Source organism: Papio anubis, unplaced genomic scaffold (genome assembly GCF_008728515.1).
Source record: "Papio anubis isolate 15944 unplaced genomic scaffold, Panubis1.0 scaffold249, whole genome shotgun sequence".
NCBI lineage: Eukaryota > Metazoa > Chordata > Mammalia > Primates > Cercopithecidae > Papio > Papio anubis.
The window spans coordinates 106,811-129,952 of record NW_022162556.1 but is presented as its reverse complement, the minus strand read 5'-3'; the positions used below and the strand labels follow the sequence as shown (position 1 = coordinate 129,952).

Sequence of the window (23,142 nt, the reverse complement as noted above, 5' to 3'; positions counted from 1 at the left end):
AAATAAAATTTTAAGGAAAAAACAGCACTTTGCAACAATTAAATCATTTATTACATTACAGTAGCATCACACCAGCAGTCAATAATGCCACTTTAGGCAAAGGTCTTTCAGTATTTCCTTATACATTCTGTTTACAGGAATTCATAAATTGGTAAAATTCATTCTAAGAAAACTTGACAAATAAAGCTTTGGGCTGGAATTGGCATTTCTTTCTTTGCTTTTCCTTCCCAACATTTGCTTCTTTTAAACTACAGTGTTCATATTTTAAAATGTTTTAACTTATTTCAGAACATTAAGATAGCAGTTACATTTTTTAATAGTTATATTGTTTTAAAAATGACTCTTTAAGATAAGATTTTAGACTAACTAAATTATGGATAGGGCTGATTTACATTTTCAAATTCCTAAAAGTCAGCTTTGGTTTTAGAGCTCATTTTGTTTTTTTTCATTTCTGGAAAACCTATCAGGTTTAATCAAATACTTTAAAAATGATTACTATATATTGCAATCTTTAAATAGGTGTTTTGATTCTTCCTACAGAAATTCAAATTTATTCAGTTGAAATCACATTGTAAAATTCTATGTTTCTGATGAACTCTAACCTTCCAATGTTGCCTTCTAAGCAAATCGAAAGCTGCCTTACACTGAATGAGGAAGAGCACAAATACTTGGCTGAATGAGGTATCGCAAAAGACTGCGTGCACTTTGAAGAAAGACTTAAGTTATTGTCCTACGATTTCCATTCTTTTTAGCTGTTTCTTAAATATATGCCAAATACCTACACAAAGAGTGGAATTTCAGTTAACACAGTAAATTTATTTTCCAGACGGACATTCAGCTGAAATACGCCAGCGTGTGATTTAACCCATCGGCACCTGATGAACACAGTATGGTCAGATTGGTCACAGATGCTAAACACTATCTGAAGGTCATGCCTAGTCACTGATGTTTATCAGGGTAAAAGTGAAGTTATTTCAATGATAAAAGTACCTTTGAAATAATTTATCCATGTATTAGATAAACCCAGTTTCAGAAGATAAAGAAAAAACATTAGACCAAATAATATGGCTAATTAACAGTGGTCCGATTTCTAGCCCGAGGTTTTAAAATGGACTTAAAGTAACTGTCTTTAAACTGAACTCAAAGAATGCAAAAGTGGCAAGTTCAGAAAATAAAAGGCAAGAACAGGACTTTAAGTCCATTTTGAACTCCCACCACGTAAGGGCAAACTCGATATGCATGCTAATGACCTACAATTATGAAATTAAAAAAGAAAAATGCTAAAGGATGCCAGAGTGAACCTCAGTGAAGGCCACAGAGACCCACTCTTTTTTAACTTTTTACAAATAAACTTAAACTATAAATTAGAAACACAAATAAGAGTGGCTCTAACATTCAAATGAAGTAAATGAATTGTGTAGATTAACCCCATAACTTTGTTTCTTTTTAAAAAATGTCTTGACCAGCTCTTTGATGATGGTGATGTTTATCTCCTTCTCCGCAGCCAAGCCCAGCAAAAGAATGGCACGCAGAGGTTGCTGCCCAAGGCTGGGTGCTCCTGCTGGTCCTGAACGATGGATTGTGCAGTAGGGTTGTCGTTGGGAGACCCCTCCTTGGCCTCTCCTTGCCCAGTCTCGGCGCTGTCGGTGAGGCTCACCTCACAAAGATCTTTGGAGAGAGGGAGGCGGGGATCTGAGTGCAGCGCCAGTGCCCCCTGCTCCGCCTGCCCGCCCCGCCTGAGGGCTCTACTCACCACCATGCTGGTTGGCAGCCCTAAGCTCCTGGGGGGCTGGGGCTCCTGGACCGGGCTCATGAGCTGGGTTCTGGGAAGAGGTCAGGAGTTTGCTGAGCTCGTTGTTGTGGTCGGCACAAGCCGTAACAGCATCTCCTGCAGCGCCAGCAGCTTCACCTGGAGGGAGGGGTGCTCAGCTGTCACACCGCTGCCGCCGCCCACCCTCACGCCCACCCCCACGCCCACCCCCACCCTCTCAGAGATGTTGCACACCCTACCTTCATCTCCTCCCTGTGCTGGACCAGCCTGATGATGTCCTCCTCCCATTGCTGCATCCTCGGCACAGCCGCCTGCCTCTGTTAGAAGCTGATGAACATTCCTGTGGGAGGACAGGGCTCAGATGCTGGGGCCCCTCCGAAGGCCCTGCAGCTCTCCCTGCCCTGCCCTGGCCTCCCACTCACTGATGGCATCTCTCTCCCCAGTATTCGATGAATGGAAGTTCGGGTTTCTCCACCAGCTCACTCAGGTCCGCCATCTCCTCCCGGTGGTCCATAAAGCCGCTCTGGAGCCAAAATAATGGGGTCACATCTCGGCAGCAACCTGCCCTCAGGTGGCATTTTCAAATAAGTCATGGAGAAGCTGGAGGGGAGTCCTGGCATGGGCCAGCTTCTCCATGACTTCCTGCAGGCCCCGGTGGGTCTCCCCACTCACAGACTCGCCCCCAGTCCCTGGGGCTGGGACCGCTGCCTCTGGCTCCTTCTGGGCCGAGGCCACCGGGTAAGCCAGGTGCTGGCAGCACACCCTCTGCTCTGTCACCCGCTCTCATAACCGTGCCTGTTCCTCCTGGGCACTGGCTCCAGCGGATTTGAAAAATGCCACCTGAGGGCAAGACGTGAGCATTCTTATAGGGGCATACACAGAAGAAACAGGGCAGAGGGGTGGAGTGCCACCCCTTCCCTTGGGGCCCCAGAGAGTGCACCTTTTTGGTCACAGGGGAAATGGGGTCTGACCACTGGCTCCCGGAAGGGATGAGGGCACAGAGAAATCAGAAGGCAGGGAAAATAAGAGCATAAAGGGGTCTTGCAGGGACCACAGAGGAAGGTGGCAAAATGGGTGCAGGGGGAGTCAGGCTCACCATGGCCTCCCAGCTCTCCAGGTCCTCTGGGACACTTGGCATGGGCCGAGGACCCTCCTCCTCCTCACTGTCCAGATGTCCTCCTCCATCTCCTGTAGGGGGTGGCCAGAGGTGTCCTCAGACAACCCAACAAGGCAGGTACTGTGGGCCCACCTCTGCCTCCACCCTCACTGTGTAACCCTGAGCCAATCCCTCCCCAGAGAGGAATGAGCTGCTGTTCTTTATTTTTACTTTTAAGAACCAAGATCTTGCTATACCGCCCAGGCACAGTCCCACTACCGGTCGGTTTGGGAGTTCTGACCTGCTCCGTTTCTGACCTGGGCCAGTTCAGCCATCCTTAGGCAACTTGGTGGCCCCCCCTGCTCCCAGGAGGTCGCCATATTGGTGCTGAACTTAGTGCAGGCACCTGGTCAGCATAATGACCAGCTGTTCTAAAGGTCTCTTCCAACTCCTCAATCCTACACTGCTAACAGTCCCCCCTTCCTCCTGGGGCTCTCTCCTCTTTCTCTGAGCGTCTCCCGTACCTTCCCCAGGGAGAGCCGTGAGGTTCAATGGGGCATTCAGCTGCTGGCTCTGCTGGCTGGAAGCTTCCAGGCGCTCCTAAGGGGCCAGGAAAGAGTGAGAAGGCACGGAGTTTGCCAGGTCGTCCCCCTCACAGCCCCATCCTCAGCAGCTCCCTCCCCTGGGTCTCCTGCAACTTTTGGCGGGCCATCTCGGCCACCGCTTTGCCCCAAGCTTCCTGCTGCTGCAGCTGGTTCATTAGCTGGGTCTGCTGCAGTAACTGCCTGTGCAGCGCCTCCTTCTCAGAGGTCAGCTGCTGATAGGTGGCCACCTGCTGCTGATAGATGGCCACGGACTGCTGCAGGTGACCCAGGTAATGGTCTGGCTGCTGCTGCAGACTCTGAGCCTCTTGGCTCTTCAGCTCCACCTGCAAGAAGACCGTGGGTGTGACGGCACGTGGTGGCTGGCTTCCAGATTCTGGGCCCATTAATAGGGTCTCCAGGGCACTGTGGGGCTCTGTCACCTGCCCAGGACCCTCGCCCCTTACTCCAGGCCTAAGTGACTGCCTCCCTTTCCTAGAACCCTATGCCTCCTTCCCCAGGCTCAAATCTCATACCCTCTTCTCACCATTTAAACTGTAGGCCACAGACTGCTGGAAAAGCAGTGGGAGCCAGCTGCCATCTGCTAAGTGTGCTACAGGCCTAGTGCTTTCCGTGTATTATCTCATTTAATCCACAGCACCACTGTAAGGAAAATGCTAACTTTCTTTTAAAGTTAAAGAAACAGAAACTTAGAGATGCAAAGTACTTGAATGGTGACCAGTGGAACCAAGGCTGGAATCCAGTTGTAACATAAGGAGCCTTTTTGTTTTGAGACAGAGTGTCACTCTGTGGCCTAGGCTAGAGTGCAGTGGTGCAATCTCAGCTCACTGCAACCTCCACCTCCTGGGCTCAAGAGATTCTCATGCCTCAGCCTCCTGAGTAGGTGGGATTACAGGCATGCACCACCATGCCCGTTTTGTTTGTTTGTTTTTGTAATTTTAGTAGAGATGTTACCATGTTGGCCAGGCTGATCTCAAACTCCCGACCTCAAGTGATTCTCCTGCCTCAGCCTCCCAAAGTGCTGGGATTATAGGCCTGAGCCACCGTGCCTGGCATAAGGAGCCTCTTATCCCACTGTCTCTTCCCCTATGACTGGGGGCTCCATGCCTCTAGCTGAGATGACGATTTCCAGACCTGGGAGGAGCCCAGGGCTACCCACCTCTAAAAGTCAGAAGGCAGGAAGGAAGAAATAGTCACAAGACTGCCCTGGAGGGTGCTGGGGTAACCTGCCCCCAGGCTGCAGCTGCCTCTGGCCTGGCACACCCCTCCCCAGAGGCTGGTGCCCGCCTCCCAGCCCTTCTTGGATGGGGCAGAGGTTACTGTCTCCTTCACCTCATCCAGCTTCTCCTGTAGCTCCTCCACTTGCTGCTCCAAGTGCAGTGCGCTCTTGTTCTCATTGTTCTGGACAGAGAGAAGGAATCAGCAGCCACCCACTGCAGCTGGAGACCCTAGATCTCGGTGTCTGCCTCCCATGGCACCGGGAAGGGTGGAGGCATGTTAGAAAAATCATCCCCTCTCTCCCACAGCCACCAGAGCAGGGCTCTGGCTCACAGGTGCCTTTAGAAGTAACATTTCACGTGAGGGCTACACTGCCCCATTTTACAGGTGGGGAAACAAAGGCCTGGAGGGCTAGGGAGGAGGACAGGCTCCACAGGGGGCGCAACGCACCAGCTCCTCGACACCGCTCTGTGGCTCGGCCAGCTGCTGAAGCCTCTCCTCCTGCCTCCCAAGCCTCTCCTTTTGTGTCTGGTTCAGGAGACTTACGTGTTGATGGTTTTCCACGTGGGCCTGGAGCTCTGCTGACACCCTCTCTAGTTCCTTCCTCAGGTGCTGCAGCTCCTCCTCAGGGGGCACTGCTGGGGGCTCCGGGGGCAGGGGTTTAGCTGAGAAAGGAAGCAGATAATAAGGGCCTCTGGATTCTCAAAAACAAAAACAAAACAAATCAAACAACAACAACAAAAAAACCCTCCTCTTGGTGCACAGCTCCTCTCAGGCTCCCCAAACTTGGCCTCACTGCTAATGATTCCTCGCACCCGGATGGCAGCCAATCTTCCAAACCACTTTCAGATGGAGAGCACTGTGAGTGGCTGACAATGGGCCCCCTTTGCTGATGGGGACACTGAGGCTCATGGAGATGACAAGATTTGCTGTCTCCCGGCACAGACCTCTTTCCCTCTGCCTCAAAGCCCTTCCATCCACCCACCTCCCTGGGGCATTCTAAGCCCCTCCACAGCCCTCTGATGCCAGGCCTGCTCCCAGGTAACACCAGCCCCATCTTACCCATCTGGTTTTTGAGTTTGGACAAGCTCCTCTTCAGCTCCTCCACCCGATGTGTATCATCCTTCTTCTCTTTCTTCAAGGTGCAAACCTGCCCAAAGCACAGGGGAAAAGCGCCCTAGAGAGAGGGGCTGGTGGCTGGACAGGCTGCCATCTCCCTCTCTGCCCCCACCTCCACAAAGCCCAGACCCATGACCACATCTGGCTGTATATTCCCATGTTACAGATGCCCAGAAAGATCCAGTGACCTATCTAAGGTGGCGGGGCTGAACGGTCAGACCTCACCTCCTGCCACATTTTTCTCATCCTCTGCTGCCACTGGGCCCTCTCTCCTTTTAGATGTTGAGCATATTCATCTCTTTCTAGATGGGCTTGTTTAAGTGAATCCTTCATCTGCAAGAATGGGCACAGAAGTTAGGAAGGGCTGTCACTGGTCCTCACCTGCTCCTGGCCACTTGGGATCATTTTCCTTCCACATCTCTCCCTCTGCAAAACCTCACCTGGGTCAGCTGTGCTTTCAGCCGTGCCTTCTCCTGTGTGGACTGCTCTAACTGCCACTCAATAAGTGCTTGACTGCGGCTTGAGAACTGGATGGTGAAGAGTGAGAAGTTTCCACCTGGGGAGCCCGGGCCATTCCACACAGTGCCCCTTAAAAGGGCTAGGGCTAGGCTCAATATACAACTCGGTCAGTAAAGATCAAGGCATTTCCAAGCCCATGGTCTGGTTTTTAAAAGAACTCAGTAAAGTTGGAAGGGACAGGGAAAGAGATCGAATTTACAGCTGGCTAACAGAGGCCCAGAGAGATCAGATAATATTGCTATTGTTATTACTAGCACTGTCTGAACCTTTACGGAGTGCTTCACCAGGCACCACGCTAGCAATCCCATTTACTCCTCACAACCACCATAGGAGACAGTTACTATGATTCCCTCTATTGTGTAGATGAAAAATCATGAAGTATTTGAGGTTAAGCGCTTGCCTAAGATCACTTAGGCAGAGTTGGGATTTGAACACCCAGGTCTATCCGATTCTCTAAGCCCATTTTTCTTGCTGGGGATGGGGGCACAGATAGGAAGGCGACAATTATTCTTTTGTTTACTTTTTGAAAGGATGACACATTCGTATAGTCCAAAACTCAGAAGGTACAGAAGGGAAGTATCTCCCAGCCGCCCTGTGGCTCTCTCCTGAGTTTTTTTTATGAACCCTTGCAGACATGTTTTCTGTATATTATCATAATATGTACACACACACACACACACACACACACACACAGGTTTCCTCTCTCTACAGAAATGGTAACATACTAAAGGTACTCTTCTGTACCTTCACAGTACAAGTACCCAATACCCCACCTAGGACTTGGCCAAGACCACAGCCAGGTAAGGGCAGGGCAGGCACTTGGCCTCCAAGCTCTAGGAGTGTCAGTACACAAGCTCCCCCACCTAGCTCACCCACAGCTGACTCAGCCCCAGGCTGCCTCTAACAACCAGACACAAAAGCAGTGAGACATGGCCATGCCGCCTTCACAAGGACATCCATCCTGCAGAAGGGACCTTTAAAATCACTCCTCCATCTGCGAAGCCAGGCTCGAGGGGCCAGGTCGAATTCAGACTCACCCTGTCCTCCTTCTTCTGTGTGGTGACAGCGAACCGCGGGGCAGCTGTAACTCTCGTTCTGGCTGCAATGAATGTTGCAGTAATCAGATCTTGGACTCTTCTGTAAAGGAGAGTTGCTTGGGGTCGGGTCCCAAGGACTCCCCTAAAGACCTGTCAAAGTGCCAGGCTGAAGGATGACAGAAGCAGATTCCACACCTTCAAAGTATCTGAAGCGTTTAGATGCGATGAGTCCGTTATAGTTTCTACCCTTTCTATGCGTTCAATGTCTGGATTGAACCTTTGGGAGAAAAGCCAAGCAGTGCTGGAAGAGAGGAAGAAATTCCCGGAGGGGCCAGGAGAAACCTTCACACCCCTCACTCACCTCCGGCTCCTTTTAGGCTTTCTGTGTCTCATTGTTTGCCTTCTTTTCCTACAGGAAGGGAGACAGAGCTCTTACCAGGAGGCGGGAGGCCAGCAGAACATGCCCCAGAGATACCTGGCCCCAGGACAGGCCCACCCATGAGGACCAGGTTATCAGGGAGCCCTGTGGGGATGGGAGTGGAATCTGAAGGAGTGAGCCTTCTTCCCCAGGCTGGGAGTGGGTGAGATGAGGACAGGGCATCTACGTCTGAGTGCCCCCAAACCCCAGCAGTCATGTAGGAAAGAAAGAAATCGTTACTTCTTCCAGCTGATGTTCCACTTGTTTCTTCTGTTGTTTCTGTGGGGAGAGTCAAATTAAGGTGATGGAGGGTGGCCCCTCAACTCTATTCCCCAGGCCAGGAAGCGGTAGGCAGGGGCCAGGAATGGATTTTAAAGGCAAAGTTCTCAGACCCAACGGGAACACAAACTGGTCAAGTCTCCTCAAGCTCCCAAGGACAGAGGATTTGGGTCTTTGTTGGTTTTCACCCACAGCCACAGAACTCAAAGTCTGAATGTGGAATCTCTTGAGAGGACAGGAACACAATCCTCTAGAGATGGAGTTGGAGAAAGGCCCCCCTCCTGCCCGCTTGTGATTTAGAAAAGTGCGTTCATTCAATAAACATTGACTGAGCACGTACGGGCCAGGTACGGCTCTTCACAGTATATATAGGATGGAAAAGGACAGACAGCAGCCCTTGGCCCTGAGGTTTCCATTCTAGGTGGCCTTTAAATCTCGGACTCTCAGAGCTAACAGACACCTTTGATACTCACTACCTCCTCTGGAAACGTGAGTCCAGAAAGGAGAGGCGGCTTGTCCAGAATCAAAGAGCAAATTAGGGACTGAGTCACGGCAGAAATACGGGGCCCCTGACAACCAGTCAGGCTCGCACTTCCCCGAGAGGCAACAACCCCAGGGCGTGTGTAGCAAGGACTTGAGCAGGGGTGTGTGGCGAGGAGACAGTCGGCAAAGAGGGCAGCAAAAGAACAGCCATGGTGCGTGCTCTGGGGTCCCTCCAGGTGAGGTCTGGGTGCCCCAGCTCCCTATTTGCCCTTGGCACCAGGGGCCCCCAGTCCCTTTCTTCAGGGTCCCAAGAGGAAACTGGAGCCCAGGATTGTCAGCCTGGAATCAGGGGACCCCACTGGACTCTTACCAAAGATTTGATGGTGTTCTTCAGTTGACTGATTTTGATGGACCTCGAGTCCAGGGCAGCTGCTAGTTCTTGGGATGGGCTCTGAGGCACATGCAGAGAGGAGGAGGTGGAGGAGGAGTCGGGGGAGAGGTAGAGAGAACAATCATTAGGGCTGGGGTGTGTGTGGGCTGTCTCAGCTGGCAGAGGGGCACCCAGTCCCTGCTGTGGGAGGAGGTTGGAGGATTGACCTGCAGGGTCACTGCCCCTCCACCCAGAGCCTCTTACCTCCAGATCCTTGAGGGGTGCAGATGACGTAGGGCCCTCTCCGTTGATATCTGTTGCTGACTACAAGAGATGAGAGTGCACATGGAGATGTTCTGTCCCTCTCAGTGTCTAAGCCCTCTGACTTCCTTTCTTCCCCCATCAACTGGCACAACTTTCTTTTCTGCCTATCTTAGACCATTCCTCCTGTAACTCCTTTGTGCCAACTTCTCTCATGGTTCTTATCTCCCCACCATCCCACCCTGGGGCCCTTTCAGTGACTCCTGATGGCAAGTGGCTGTTCTCATTGTCCTGGCTTCCCCTTGAGACTGGGGATGAGGAAAATCAAACAGCAATGACCATATCCTGGTGTCCCGGGTGTTTACAGTAGGCCATGTAGTAGGGATTAACATAAAACAGTAACAAATCTCATTTAAACCTTACAAATGAAAGTCAAACAATAATATCGCCTGTATTATACAGATGTGCAAAGAGAGGCCCAAAGAGCTCAAGCAACTTGCCCTAAATTATATCCCTAGCAGACAGAGAGGCAGGATTCAAACCCAGAATTCTTAACCAGTACCCAACAGTCTATCCACAATCTTAACAATTACCCTCTACTGCCCCTTAGGCCCCCTGTCCCCAGGAGCCTGGTCAGCCAAGACTCACATCCTCAGGTGAGTGGCAACCAGCAGAAGTGGCTGTCTCAGGGACACTGCCATTTGTTTTCCTGTTCTTCTTCACTCCTGCTGGACCACCAGGGCTGTTTCTCTGCCAATATTCTTTTAACTGTGGGAAAGAAGAGCAGTAATCCTCATGAGAACTATCAGCCCCTACAGCCACATCCCATCTTACAGTTTTAACAAAATGCTCTTATACACCATCTGATTTAATGATGCCAACAACTGTACAAGGTGTTGTCACCATCATTTAGTGACTGAGAGGGATTGATATAATGGCTAGGAAAAAAAGAAAAATAAAAAGGTGATACTGGAACTTTGAAACTCAGTCTTCTGACTCCAAGCTCTGGGGTTTTGCAAGAATCATGCCCAGGGATAAAACCAGAGGTAGAGTTAGAAAAGTAAACGATAGAGTAGAGCAGGAACTGCATGGTTTAAGAGTTATACATCCTCACACATCTGTTAGTATCAAAAGTGCACCAGTACCTCTCAAACTTTGCTTATATCACTGTGTCCTCATGGCAGAGCAGCCTTTCTGACAAATCACAAGGAATTCATCAGAAGAGGGATAGCTCAAGCCTCATTTCAGAGAGAATCTGGTATACTCTCAAGAAGCCTATGTGACTGTCATCCCTAATTACATTAATGTTTTTTCTCCTGATCTCCAAAGAGAATGAAACTGGTAGCTTCAGAAAGATGTCCCTTCAATATTTATCCGTGGCACTCAAAGTTCCACAGGGCCGAGAATGTGCTTGAGAGAAAATTCAGGCACACATCAAGTTCAGTTTCCCAAGATCCTCATTCCACAGAAAGATGAGCAAATCTCACTTCAGAGACCACTGACTGAAGGGCAGTCTGGTCCCCAGAACCATGGAGAGTAGAATGTAAGTGGAGAACTCAGAAAAAATGTTAAAATCTCTCTGGAAAGAGAGAGTAGAAGCCTGGGAGAAAACCAACCAAACCCATTCTCCCGCCATGCACCCAGAGATACTGTCCAGCGTTTTGAGCTCGCAGGAAGTGTAGGCTTTTTCCCCTGTGTCTATGTTGAGGTGAGGCGGCCTGGAAATGCAGCTGAATCCCCATAGTCTCCATTCCCCTTGGCTGCAAATTTGTGCTGTGGAGGAACAAGAAATGGGGTGACAGCAGGACTGGGTCATAAGATCAGTACAGTCTTCCAGTATGTGTGGCAGTTAGTGGTTGCCATTCCACTCCCTCCTGGTTGGGGGTACAGGGGGCACATCAGCGCAATGTCGAGTCCCACTCCACTATGGGGGAGGGAAACACAGGGTTGGGACCCAGGTCCTTGCAGACACCAGCACAAAGAGCCCAGGGAGTTTGACCTTGAGGCAGCAGGAGGGGAGGACAGAGTCTACAGTAGGGAGCCCCAGGAATCACCAGCCCAAAGTCACCCATGGACAACTGGCGAGGGTGGGGCCTAGGGCTGGGGGATCCAGGTGCTTGTTAACGTGAGCCCAAAGAACCCAGGGAGGTCAAGTTTGGGTAGGCAGGAGGTGAGAGCCCAGTGATGGAGTGGGAAGCCCCAGTAGTCACACACCCAAAGTCACCGTGGGGTGATTGGTGAGGGCAGGGACTGGGCTTCTTGCTGAAGGGGCAGGGCTGATTGACAAGACTTTGGTGGGGGGAGCCCAGAGGTGCCGGGGTTGGGGGGCCCAGTTTGGTGTGCCTCAGGAGTGATATGGACTCTGGTAGTGGTCTTGTCGTCAGAGGGGATCTGTGGCTGGGTTGGGGGGCTATGACCTGGTGCATTTTTACCTTTCTCTTGGCTAAGGCCAGTTTACTCTGTCGAGTTTCTTCTGCCATCGTAGGGTGGGAAGGGAAGCTTGATTGGGGCCACGTCAGCAAAATCCCAGCGAGCACTGATCAACGCCTCCAGTCACCTACCAGGCAGCTGAGCGACTGAACCAGAGGAGGCGTAACCAGGGCTCCAGTAGAATGCAGAAAAGGGGCGTGGCCTTAATGCTCCAAGCCCATTGGTCAATTAGAAAGATGAAAGGGAATTGGGGCGTGGCCAGGCAGCAGGCAGCAATGTGTCCAGAGGGACCTGTGGCTCACAAGGAAAGCTGCCCATGCAACCACTGTCCCCACCCACTCTGAGAGAGGGAAGGGGCCGCCCAATCTGGGAGAGGGAAGGGGCGACTTTTGTTTTAAAAAGCACAAAACTTTTTTTTTTAAAATGTGTGTATACTTTGCCACCTTGTGTGTCTGTGTGTATGTATGTGTTCCTCCAGAGCTGTCTTCATTATCCAGCTTCTATGCAACGTCTTTGATTTTGGTTTGTATTTACCATCTTCAAATACAGTACAAAAATTACCAGTATTAACTGAGATACAGAGCCTATAAAAATGGAAAATCTATAGCATGCTTGATGGTTAATGAAGCAGACTATATTATCCAACATTCAATAGAAAATGAGATAATCACAATGATTTCTCTTTTTTGGAAAACATTTGTTTATTCTCTTATGTTCTTATTCGATTTTTTTTTTCTTAAACAAGAAAGAAGTCTAATATCTGTAAAAGCCACAAAGCTTTTGTACTGGAGTGCAGTGGTTCCACGCCTGTAATCCCAGCACTTCCGGACTGTGTGGGTGGATCACGCGAGGTCAGGGAAATGGGAGACCAGTCCTGGCTAACATGGTGAAATCCTGTCTCTATTAAAAATACAGAAAATTAATGAGGGTGGGGTGACAGGCACCTGTAGTCCCAGCTACTTGGGAGGCAGAGGTGGGAGAATGGTGTTTACAGGAGGCCAGAGCTTTCTGTGAGCCAAGATCGCACCACTGCACGGCAGCCCGGGCTACAAAGAGAGACTCTGTCTCAAAAAAACAAAACAAAAAAATAACTTCTATTTCTCTCACTTTCTAATAAAATTTTAATATCTCCTCCTGGGATTCCACTAAGACTTATTTTAGACCTTATTCTGATCTCCCTCTCCCCTTCAACCCCACCAACTTCTGCTCAATCATCTCTTCTCAAGTCTCTCTGTGTAACATACTAACATACTTTTTGGAGAGAATTGCCTAACCAATGAATTATTTCTTCTGGTGTCTAATCCATCCACTGAATTTCTTATTTCAACAATTACATTTTTTACTTCTTTATTTCATTTTATTCTGGGACAGAGTCTCACTCTGTCACCCAGGCTGGACTGCAGTGGCACAAACCTGCAGTCACAGCCTCCTGAACTCAAGTGATCCTCCACCTCAGCCTCCTGAGTAGCTGGGACTATAGGCAGGTGCCCCACACCCAGCTAATTTTTCTTTTCTTTTTTTTTTTTTTGGTGATGGTGAGGTATTTTTTGTAGAAACAAGTTCTCACCCTGTTGCCCAGGCTTGTCTCCAACTCCTGGGCTCATGCCATGCTCCCACCTCAGCCTCCCAAAAAGGGCTGGGATTACAGGTGTGAGCCACCCTACCCAGCTATATATTTTATTTCTGTAAGTTCTGTTTCTTCCATTTTCTTTTCAGATCTTCCTCATCACTCCTGGTGGTCTTACTGCTTCCTCAATTTTATGAGTGAATTTTTTTTTACATATATTAGATTTCACGTGTAACTATTTTCTCACAATTCTAATATTTGAAGTCTGTGTTCTGTATCTGATCATTCCAAAACCTATAGTCTTTGGGAAACATATGATTCATTGTTTCTGATCATTCTCAAGTATGTTGGGTTGACTACTTGAATGCTATGATTTCACTGAATTCCTAGTTGCCTGCTCTTAATCTTCAGGGATACTACGGGCTTAAGTTAGAGATAATTTCCTACAGAAAGTATCTGTGTCTGCTTTTGATGAGAGCTGTGGAGACAACTAACATAAGCCCACTTTACCACCAAGCGTAATCCTGACATTCTCTTGAATTCTCTTGGAGAATCTCAGAATTACACAAGGTTCTCAAATTTGGCTGCCCAACCTTGCTCATTTATACACAGAAGACTAGACTGCTTAGTATTGTTGGTGACTCACTTCCTCCTACCCTGGAAAAAACAAAACAGATCTCTCATCTGAATGTGATCACAGAAGATTAAAATCTGAAGGTGAATAACTGGAGGCTGTGGGCAGCAAGGAAAGACAGGTGTCTTTCCTCACCACAGAAATAGGTCAGAACCTGCCCTAAAGGCTGTGTGCTCCAGGATTTCACTATTTAGCTCAACTACCAGTCCCTCCATAAGCGTGAACGGAAGCTTGTTAGAGCACCATGTGGCCTTTAAACCACAAACTCTTGCTAAAAGTCATGCTCATGGTAAAAATCCTATGGCTTTGGAAGGCTTTCTCGGTAATGTGCTGGAATGAAGGTTACAGCCTGCGTTTCATGTTAACTGAACCGAAAACCAGCCTGAACAACATCCTTCTGCCCCGTGCAGGCTCTCAGCTCCTCTCGGTTGGGCCTTGGGCAGCCAGACTGTCTGGTTTTAATCCTTGCTCTGCCACCTGTGACCTTGGATAAGTTACCGACCTTGAGTTACCTCATCCACAAGATGCAGATATTAGTAATACCCTCTTTTTAAGTTCTTAAGAGGATTGAAAGAGTAAATAAAAAGTAAAAATTAAAAAGACTTGGTAAGCATAGGCACAGAGGGGGGAAAAAAGTAAAAAATAAATAAATAAATAAATAAATAAATAAAAAGACTAGTGCCTAGCACATAAAAGTTCATCAGGAATTAATTCTATAATATGAACTCAACTTTGCAAAACTTCAAAGTACATATAACTTTTAACTTACTAGGGTATACATACCAATAATAAATTTACAACTGTAGATATGTTTGTCTACAGTAAATATAACAAAGACTAAACAAGCAGATACTAAATCATTAAGTGATTATCAGTTAGTATCTTTAATTTTCCTGTACTTCTATATTTTCTTTTTTTTTTTTTTGAGACGGAGTCTTGCTCTGTCACCGGGGCTGGAGTGCAGCGGCCAGATCTCAGCTCCCTGTAAGCTCCGCCTCCCAGGTTTACGCCATTCTCCTGCCTCAAACTCCCGTGTAGCTGGGACTACAGGCGCCTGCCACCTCGCCCAGCTAGTTTTTTGTATTTTTTAGCAGAGACGGGATTTCACCGTGTTAGCCAGGATGGTCTCGATCTCCTGACCTCGTGATCCGCCCGTCTCGGCTTCCCAAAGTGCTGGGATTACAGGCTTGAGCCACCGCACCCGGTCTACTTCTATATTTTCTACAGATCGTCTTTGTAACAAGAAGAAAGCAAACCAAATGAAAATGAAATGAATCCTCTCAAAAAGAATTAAGGTAACAAGAAGGCACACAAAGTAAGATAAAATATATCTTATGGTTTATATAAAATTCTTAATAAAAGTACCTTCTTTGCTCCAAGCTACACTCTGGCTTTGCCTTTGAGTCAGGTGGCATTTCTTTGCACGATGACCGGTTCTATTGAGTAGGCACTGCTTCAGCCCTACCGGAAACAAAACATCTCTGGAACACAGTAGCATTCCTGATTCCCATTTGAGAAGGCCTAACAAAATGTATGCCTCAACAGCAGCAGATCAGTGGTAAATGTCTGGAGATAGGGAAAAGTAAAATTGGACATTTTCCGAGAGCTCTGCAAAGCCAACAAACTGACATTCTAAATTGCCCAGCCATGAGCAAGTTAGAACCTTAAATAAAGGTCACTCTTAATGCCGATCCTAGCATAGATTCACCACCAAGTACAATCTCATTTTACTGGTTGATCTTTTTCATTCTTTAAAGTAGGGGCTATGAAAAAAAAAGAACACACACTAAAATTTCTTTAAGAGAATCTAGCTTAAATCTAGCTTACATAATCAAAACACTCTATTGAGGGTGAAAATTGAGTATCATAAGAAAATCACCTGTTTAGGTGAAGTTCTGCCATAATGCTCTTCTGCAATATAAAGAAAAAAGGAAACATACAAAAGGTATCTCGAGGGTATTCCTGCTTAAACAATTTCTACGTGCCATTACTCAGAAAGCAAGCACACAGTAAAATTGAGAAGAGAACATGTAAGCACGAACATACTGGTTAGGGATATAGGAGCTACATGAGTAATTTAAAATTCTAATATATTACTCTCATGTAATTTGCTCTGAAATTCTAGTCAATTGTTGTTTGAAATGGCTCTTAGAGACAGGATGCTTTGACATTTTTATGATGTCAGGAGGGAGGCTTAAATTTAACCTAAATATTCAAAGCATAGGTACAGAACTTCCGTTTCCTTAAATGGCATTTGGTATTCACACAGCTGCAGCTTTCTCTCCCATTCTGTGATGGCCAAGAGTTTCCTCTGACCAGCACTGACACCCGATCAAAATCTGAACATCTGCATCGTTTCACCATGGTTGGAATTGTTTTTATCCATTCTGTGTGAGGAATCAAAGGGTTCAGACCATGTAGCTCTCTCTGGGACTCCTCAAGTCGCTTTAAGATCCTGAAGACTATTCCATACAGAACCGAGAATCAACTTCTAGGGATGTACCGTCTCCCATTAGAAAATTACTTATATCAAGACATTTTATCCTTTTAACTCTTTCTCAAACAAAATAATTTCATTTCTCCTTTACCATTACTTTAAATTTCAAATACACATTGAATGCTTGTGCCTAAATACAATCCAAGGGAGCAGTTTAGAACACAAACTGTGGTAATTTTAAAACACAAAGCTAAGACCACTAGTGGGTCTATGTGGACTGGAGTCCACCCACAGCCTGTTCTGTCCTCTGGGGCTTTTGCCCACACATTTCCACTGCCTCAGGGATTCCTTCTGCTTCCCACCTTCCAAATGCTGTATTTCCCCAGAAAACCTGCAGAGCACTCCAGCCTGCACATCTTCCATTTCAGCTTATTAAAGGCATCATGTGTTGACTAAACCGAATTATTTTGCAGAGAAGGCATCTAAAACTTCTGCAGACCTGTTCACCTTCATAATTGTCATCATGACATTATTCAATAATACAACAAGGCAGAGGCGAAGTCCTCTTCACTCCCTTATCCTGGAGAATCAAAGCCAGTGTCTTTCCCACTTGCTTTCCCCCAAACCCTACAGGACCTTTCAAATGCAAAGGATTTAATGGAAGGGAAAAGAAATCTAAAAGAAAAACTCTCCAAAAATTAAGCTCAGGCAAAAGAACCATGGGATTAAAAATTTTTGTCTTTATGTATTTCATTTCTGAAGCGTGAAATCTATCTCCCCTCCTTAAAATCTGCCACTGGGCTAAGAGGTATTATGGAATGTGCACTTACTGAGTTTAACAGAATTAGAACATCAGAGCACTCACTGAGATTTGCTTTACAACCACTCCAAAATCCTAGTGATTAGTTAATAGATTAACACCACAGTTGATCTTCATTTTGGAAATACTGGCCGGTAGACAGGACTTATTTTAGGAAAAGAAATTCTCCCAAATGCGTCACAAGCTGCATTACCCACAGCCACCACCACCTTTCCTTTAAAGTACCCCCACTCTTCCTTTAAGGTTTTCAGAGTCTCAGAAGAATTGGGAAGAAAGGAAGTTTTTGCATTTCAGATCAAAAGAAAGTACATTTGTACAACCACATAATACCTGCAAGGTTTGTTGAAATCTAAACACAAGACAGAAGTAGTTCTAGCACCTCCACCAAAGTAGGTAGTAAACTTTCCTTAATATACACTTTCCAGCAGCATCAAGCCTAAAAGGGTGTTAGAGCTTTACCCTACTGTACTTCAAATTAAATTACATTCATTTTTGTCAATATGTGTTCCAAATTCTACTGCTCTTTGTCTCCAAGGGGTTCCTGCTGAATATTGAGACAGTTGAAGATTACTAGGGGAAAAAATTCTTAATAATTGAAGTAAGGGTCATCTAAAGATAATATGCCACATATACAGTCACAGTCATATTTTCAACTTTAACAAGATTCAGTTGTCAAAGTTGTACAGCGACTTACTATCCTAAAAAGCTTAGCCTGCTTCCATTTCATTTATAAATGCACTGTAAAAGGCAGGTGCAAGTACCACATTTTGTGATTATGTTATATGAAATGAAACCAAAGAACACAATCTACAGAGAGAAATTAGATCGAGGATCAGCGGTGGGGAGATGCGTTACAGGGCGTGACTGCTAATGGGGCGCAGTTTCTTTTGGGGAGATAACGTTCTGAAATTAAAGGGAGTGGTAATGGTTAGCGTAACTTTCTGAATACCTAAAACCACTAGACTGTACCTTGAAAGGGTGACGCTTATCATACAAAAACTATATCGCAATAAAGCTGTTAGTTTAAAAAATGTTTGGCTATGTCAAGAAACAAAGAAATAGGGTCATAGCTAGAAGATGTGGGATATAAAATACATGGAACAAAACTGCTCAATAATCTATCTAGAATCACACAGTGCTTAAGCTTTACCCTGACTAAAATCATGAGCTTTGTGTTTTATTGATATTTCACATTTTTTACTTCTTCTGAGTCAGCCAATAATTCCTCTTCCTCACTTAATAGTTGACTACAAAGACCAAGACATTTTGATTCTGCCGCCAATGAGCTTTCACATTTCATTCCTCCTGCCATTCCCATGACTACCAAACCAATGTAAGTTCTCCTCACTTCACTCTAAGACAACAGTGTGGCCCTCAACTACCGTCACACTCTTCAAGGCTCTGTGAGGACAATGTGTCTCATATTCTCTTCTGCTGCCACCAGATTTATTCTGAGACAGTTTCTTTACTGTTACTTCCCTGTTTCTCAACCAGTTACACAGAAAGATGAATATCCAGGCATGCTGTCATGTGACTGTAGTCCCAGCTACTCAGGAGGCTGAGGTGGCAGGATCGCTTGAGAATGGGAGGTTCAGACTGCAGTGAGCCATGATCATGCCACTGCACTCCAGCCTGGGCAACAGAGTGAGATTGTCTCAATAACTAATTAATCACCTAACTAAATAAATGTGGTCTATCCATGCAATGGAATATTATAATATTATGAGCCTTAAAAAAGAAAGCAGCCCTGTCACGTGCTGCAACATAGATGAACCTTGAAAATATTATACTAATTGAAATGAGCCAGTCACACAAAGACAAATAGTGTATGATTTCTCTTACATTAGGTTCGAAATTAGTCAAACTTATAGAAACAGAAAATAGAACGGTCGTTTCCGGAAGCCAGGGGAGAGAGAAATGGAGTTGTTGTATAGTGGGTATAGTTTCAGATCTCCAAGAGGAGCAAGTTCTAGAAACTCGTTACTCAACAGCATGTATACACTTAACACTACTGCACTGTATACCTACAAATGGTTAATACGGTAAAGTTTATGTTGTGCGTTATCACCATAATATTTTCAAAATAAGGGGCTTGTGTTTCCCTTCGTTGTGATCTCGCATTTTTCACTTCAGCATTTTGAACTTTAGGTTTCCTGTAGCTGTTTTCCTGAGGCCTGGAGTTACCGGCTGAGAATGTCTCCACCACCTTGTAACCTTGTAGGCAGACACTTCTCAGCATCTTATTGGGCTCCTTGTGCTTGACGCTTAAAGTGACATGGAGACATGCCACTTGCTGAGAGGCAAAGCAAGGCAAAAGGTGACTGCCTTCCTGGCATCGATGAAGGCAGAGAGAAGGGATCTTGGAGACACAGATGTTAAGGCATAAACAATAACAAGAGTTGCCAGCAAAAGAACTAATCCCTCTCCTGGTAACATTTGCAGGTGTTTTTCACACGGCCAGTGGATTTCATAATGTGAGCGCTGTCCAGCACCAAAGGGAATGGCCAACAGGCATGGAGCAGCCTGCAGTGTCCAGCACCCAGGAGGATGGCCAGCAGGCACAGAGCAGCCTTCAGCGTCCAGCACCCAGGGGGATGGCCAGCAGGTAGGGAGCAGCCTTCAGCGTCCAGCACCCAGGGGGATGGCCAGCAGGCATGGAGCAGCCTGCCTGTCCCAGGAAAGCAGGAGTCACAGGACATAGCTGGACCCAGGTAGGCATGTGTATCAGTTTTCTGTGGCTGTTAGAGCAAATTACCAAAACTTTGGTGACTCAAAACAACAGAAATTTATTTTCTCACAGTTGTGGATACCAGAAGTCCAAAATCAGTATCACTGGGCTGAAATCTAGGTATTGGCAGAGCCAGTGCTCTCAGAGGCTAAGGAGAAAAATCCATCCTTTGACTTTCCCAGCTTCTGGTGGCTGCTGGCATTCATTGGCTTGCAGCTCCACCACTCCGGGCTCTGCCTCCGTGGTCACACGGCCTCCTTCTCTTCTGTCTGAAGTTAAATCTCCTTTATCTCCCTCTTATAAGGATACACGTGTCGGGATTTAATGCCCACAGAGACAATCCAGGATATAGCTCCTCAAGATCCTTAACTTAATCGTACCGGAAAAGATGCTTTTTCCAAATGAGGTAACATTTACAGGTTCTAGGAATTAGGACTTAATTATTAGTTTCCACTTATAAGTGAGAACATGCAGTATTTGGTTTTCTTTCTCTGGTTTAGTTTGCTTAGGATCATGGCCTCCAACTGCATCCATGTTGCTGAAAAGGACATGATTTTGTTCCTTTTTATAGCTTCATAGTCTTCCTTGATGTGTATGTGCCACATTTTCTTAAAAAGAGATTGATTATGGGGTCATGGCTTACATTATTACGAAGGCAAAGAATGTGCCATCTGGAAGCTGGAACACTCAGGAAAATCGGTGATTTAATTCTGTCCAAGTCAGAAGGCCTGGGAACCAGGAGAGCTGATGGTGTACATCCCAGTCCCAGGGCAGGAGAAGATAAGATGAGATGTCCCAGCACACGGAAAGAGGCAGAAAGAAAGGGGGCAAATTTCTCTTTCCTCCTTTTGTTCTACTCAAGCCCTCACCAGGTTGGAGGATGTCCATCTCCATGGGGCCATCTACTACTGAACTCACTCACTCAAAAGCTAATGTCATCTGGGAACACAAACACACCCAGAAACAATGTTTAATCTGAGCACCTTGTGACCCAGTCAAGTTGGCACATAAAATTAACCTTCACTGTGTAATCCCAGGAGCAAGGCCCACGCTGGAGTGCAATGACGGCTCACCGCAACCTCAGTCTCCCAGGTTTAAGTGATCCTCCTGCCTCAGCCTCCCGAGTGGCTGGGATTGCAGGCGTGACCCACCATGCCTTGAGAATTTTTTTTTTTTTTTTTGGTTGAGATGGGGTTTCTCCACATTGGTCAAGCTGGTCTCAAACTCCTGACCTCAGGTTATCCACCCACCTCAGCCTCCCAGGGTGCTGGGATTGCAGGCGTGAGCCACCAAGCCCGGCCCAATTTATTAATCAGAAAGGAAGGAATCTACCTGGCGTGGTGGCTCACCCTTGTGATCCCAGGACTGTGGATGGTGGAGCCCGGGAGATTGGTTGAGCCTAGGAGTTCCAGACCCGCCTGGGCAACATGGTGAAACTCAGTCTTTTTTTTTTTTTTGAGATGGAGTTTCCCTCTTGTTTTCCAGGCTGGAGTGTAGTGGTGTGGTCTCGGCTCGCAGTGGCCTCTGCCTCCCTGGTTTAGGTGATTCTCCTCCCTCAGCCTCCCTAGTAGCTGGGATTTCAGGCATGGGCCACCATGCCAGCTAATTTTGGTTTTATTTTTTTGGTACAGATGGGGTTTCTGCATGTTGGTCGGGCTGATCTGGAACTCCTGACCTCAGGTGATCCCCCTGCCTCCGCCTCGGGCGGTACTGGGATTGCAGGCGTGAGCCAGCGCCCAAGGCCTAATTTATTAATCAGAAAGGAATGAATCGGCCTGGTGTAGGGGCTCACGTTTGGAGTCCCAGGACTTTGGACTGCTGAGCAAAGCGGATCGCTTGAGCCTCGGTGTTCCAGACCGGCCTGGGCAACGTGGTGAAACCCGGTCTCATTTTTGGTGTATTTTTAAGACGGAGTTTCGCTCTTGTTGCCCAGGATGGAGTGCAATGGCGCGATCTCAGCTCACCACAACCTCTGCCTCCTGGGTTTAGGTGATTCTCCTGCCTCGACCTCCCGAGTAGCTGGGATTACAGGCAAGAGCCACCATGCCCGGCTAATTTTGTATTTTCTTTAGTAGAGATGGGGTTTCTCCATGTTGGTCGGGCTGGTCTCCAGCTCCCAACCTCGGGTGATCCGCCCGCCTGGGCCTCCCAAAGTGCCGGGATTGCAGGCGTGAGCCACCCTGCCCAGCCGAAACCCAGAACGGAAAAACAAAGCAAAACCCACAAAGATTAGCCCAGCTTGGTGGGCCGCAGGCAGGTAGTCCCAGCTACTCTGAAGGCTGATGTAGGAGGATTGCTTCAGCCCAGGGGTCTAGCTGGCAGTGAGCTATGCTGGCGCTGCTGCACTCCGGACTGGGCGACAGAGCGGGACTCTGTCACAGGAAAAGGGAAAGGAAAAAATAAAAAAGAAAAATTTAAAAAAGAAAAAATGTAAATAAAATCGCTAACTCAAGGAACAGCTTGACAGTGTATTATTGAGACAAACAGAGGCGAAGGTTAGCTGACACCAGTGTTCACTTAGTGGGAACTGCAGGTGTTCTCCCGACAGGAGGCTGCTACTTTTCCACAAGAAATCCATTACTGACTACCAGTAAAAACACATTGTAGGTTTGTTACAATATATAAATAGTAAAACTTTATATAGCCACGATCATATTCTAGCACTGCTCTAAGCCATTTCCTGCTGTGAAATAGCTACTATTGTACCTCCATTGTAGAGAAAACAGATGCCCAGAGGTGGTTGTGGAAGGACCAGGGAAACTGACTATGAAATTGACTTGTTGTAAGTTTCCGACTTAAAGGTTCTTCCTGCTCTGCTCCTTACATTGCCACATTTTAGTTAACATACCTCTTACAATACTGGTCCTTTCTATATTTGGAGGGACTTCTCTTGCAAATTGAAGTTTTTTTTTGGGCTAAGCATTTGGCCATAAGATTATCTGTGTTTTATGTCAGTTTAAGTACCTCTTTAGACATTGTTCAGTTAGGAATGTAAATAGGAGCTAACATTGTGGAAAAGCAAAGAACATCTGCTTACAACCATTTTTGTTTCATAATACAAATGTAAATTGATATGTTAATGAAAATGCAGGCTGGGAGGGGAGGGAAAATATGCAGAGAGAAAAGCCCCATCTCTGCTTGGAGTTCAGCACCGGTTCTCTTTTCCCTTCCCTTCCTTGTCAAGGCTGCCACAGTGACAGAAGCACACGTCTGCCTTTTAGTGACACCTGCTGGGACAGACCTGGCAGAAGGGATTGCCGATGTGCATGTTTCCTGGCTGCCTCTGCCAGCCTGACTCAGCAGCCCACTCCAGTTCATGCTGAGCTTGGACAGCTCAGGTTTGAAAACTTCCC

At 46.9% G+C, this 23,142-nt stretch overlaps 1 protein-coding gene and 1 pseudogene across 1 annotated transcript; both read right to left on the bottom strand.

The window, feature by feature from the left end:
• Positions 1 to 438: 438 nt before the first annotated feature.
• Positions 439 to 11,973, bottom strand: LOC101002128 (putative golgin subfamily A member 8F/8G). Its single transcript, XM_031661785.1, is given in 18 exon segments — positions 439 to 1,668; positions 1,754 to 1,909; positions 2,011 to 2,111; positions 2,194 to 2,294; positions 2,868 to 2,959; positions 3,392 to 3,467; positions 4,802 to 4,870; positions 5,234 to 5,352; positions 5,750 to 5,837; positions 6,032 to 6,139; positions 6,247 to 6,434; positions 7,363 to 7,462; positions 7,724 to 7,771; positions 8,021 to 8,059; positions 8,913 to 8,993; positions 9,177 to 9,236; positions 9,822 to 9,941; positions 11,606 to 11,973. Coding segments are annotated over 18 exon segments (1,776 nt in total). The 5' UTR covers positions 11,654 to 11,973; the 3' UTR covers positions 439 to 1,486.
• On the bottom strand, positions 3,480 to 4,304 carry LOC103881480 (annotated as a pseudogene).
• Positions 11,974 to 23,142: the final 11,169 nt, after the last annotated feature.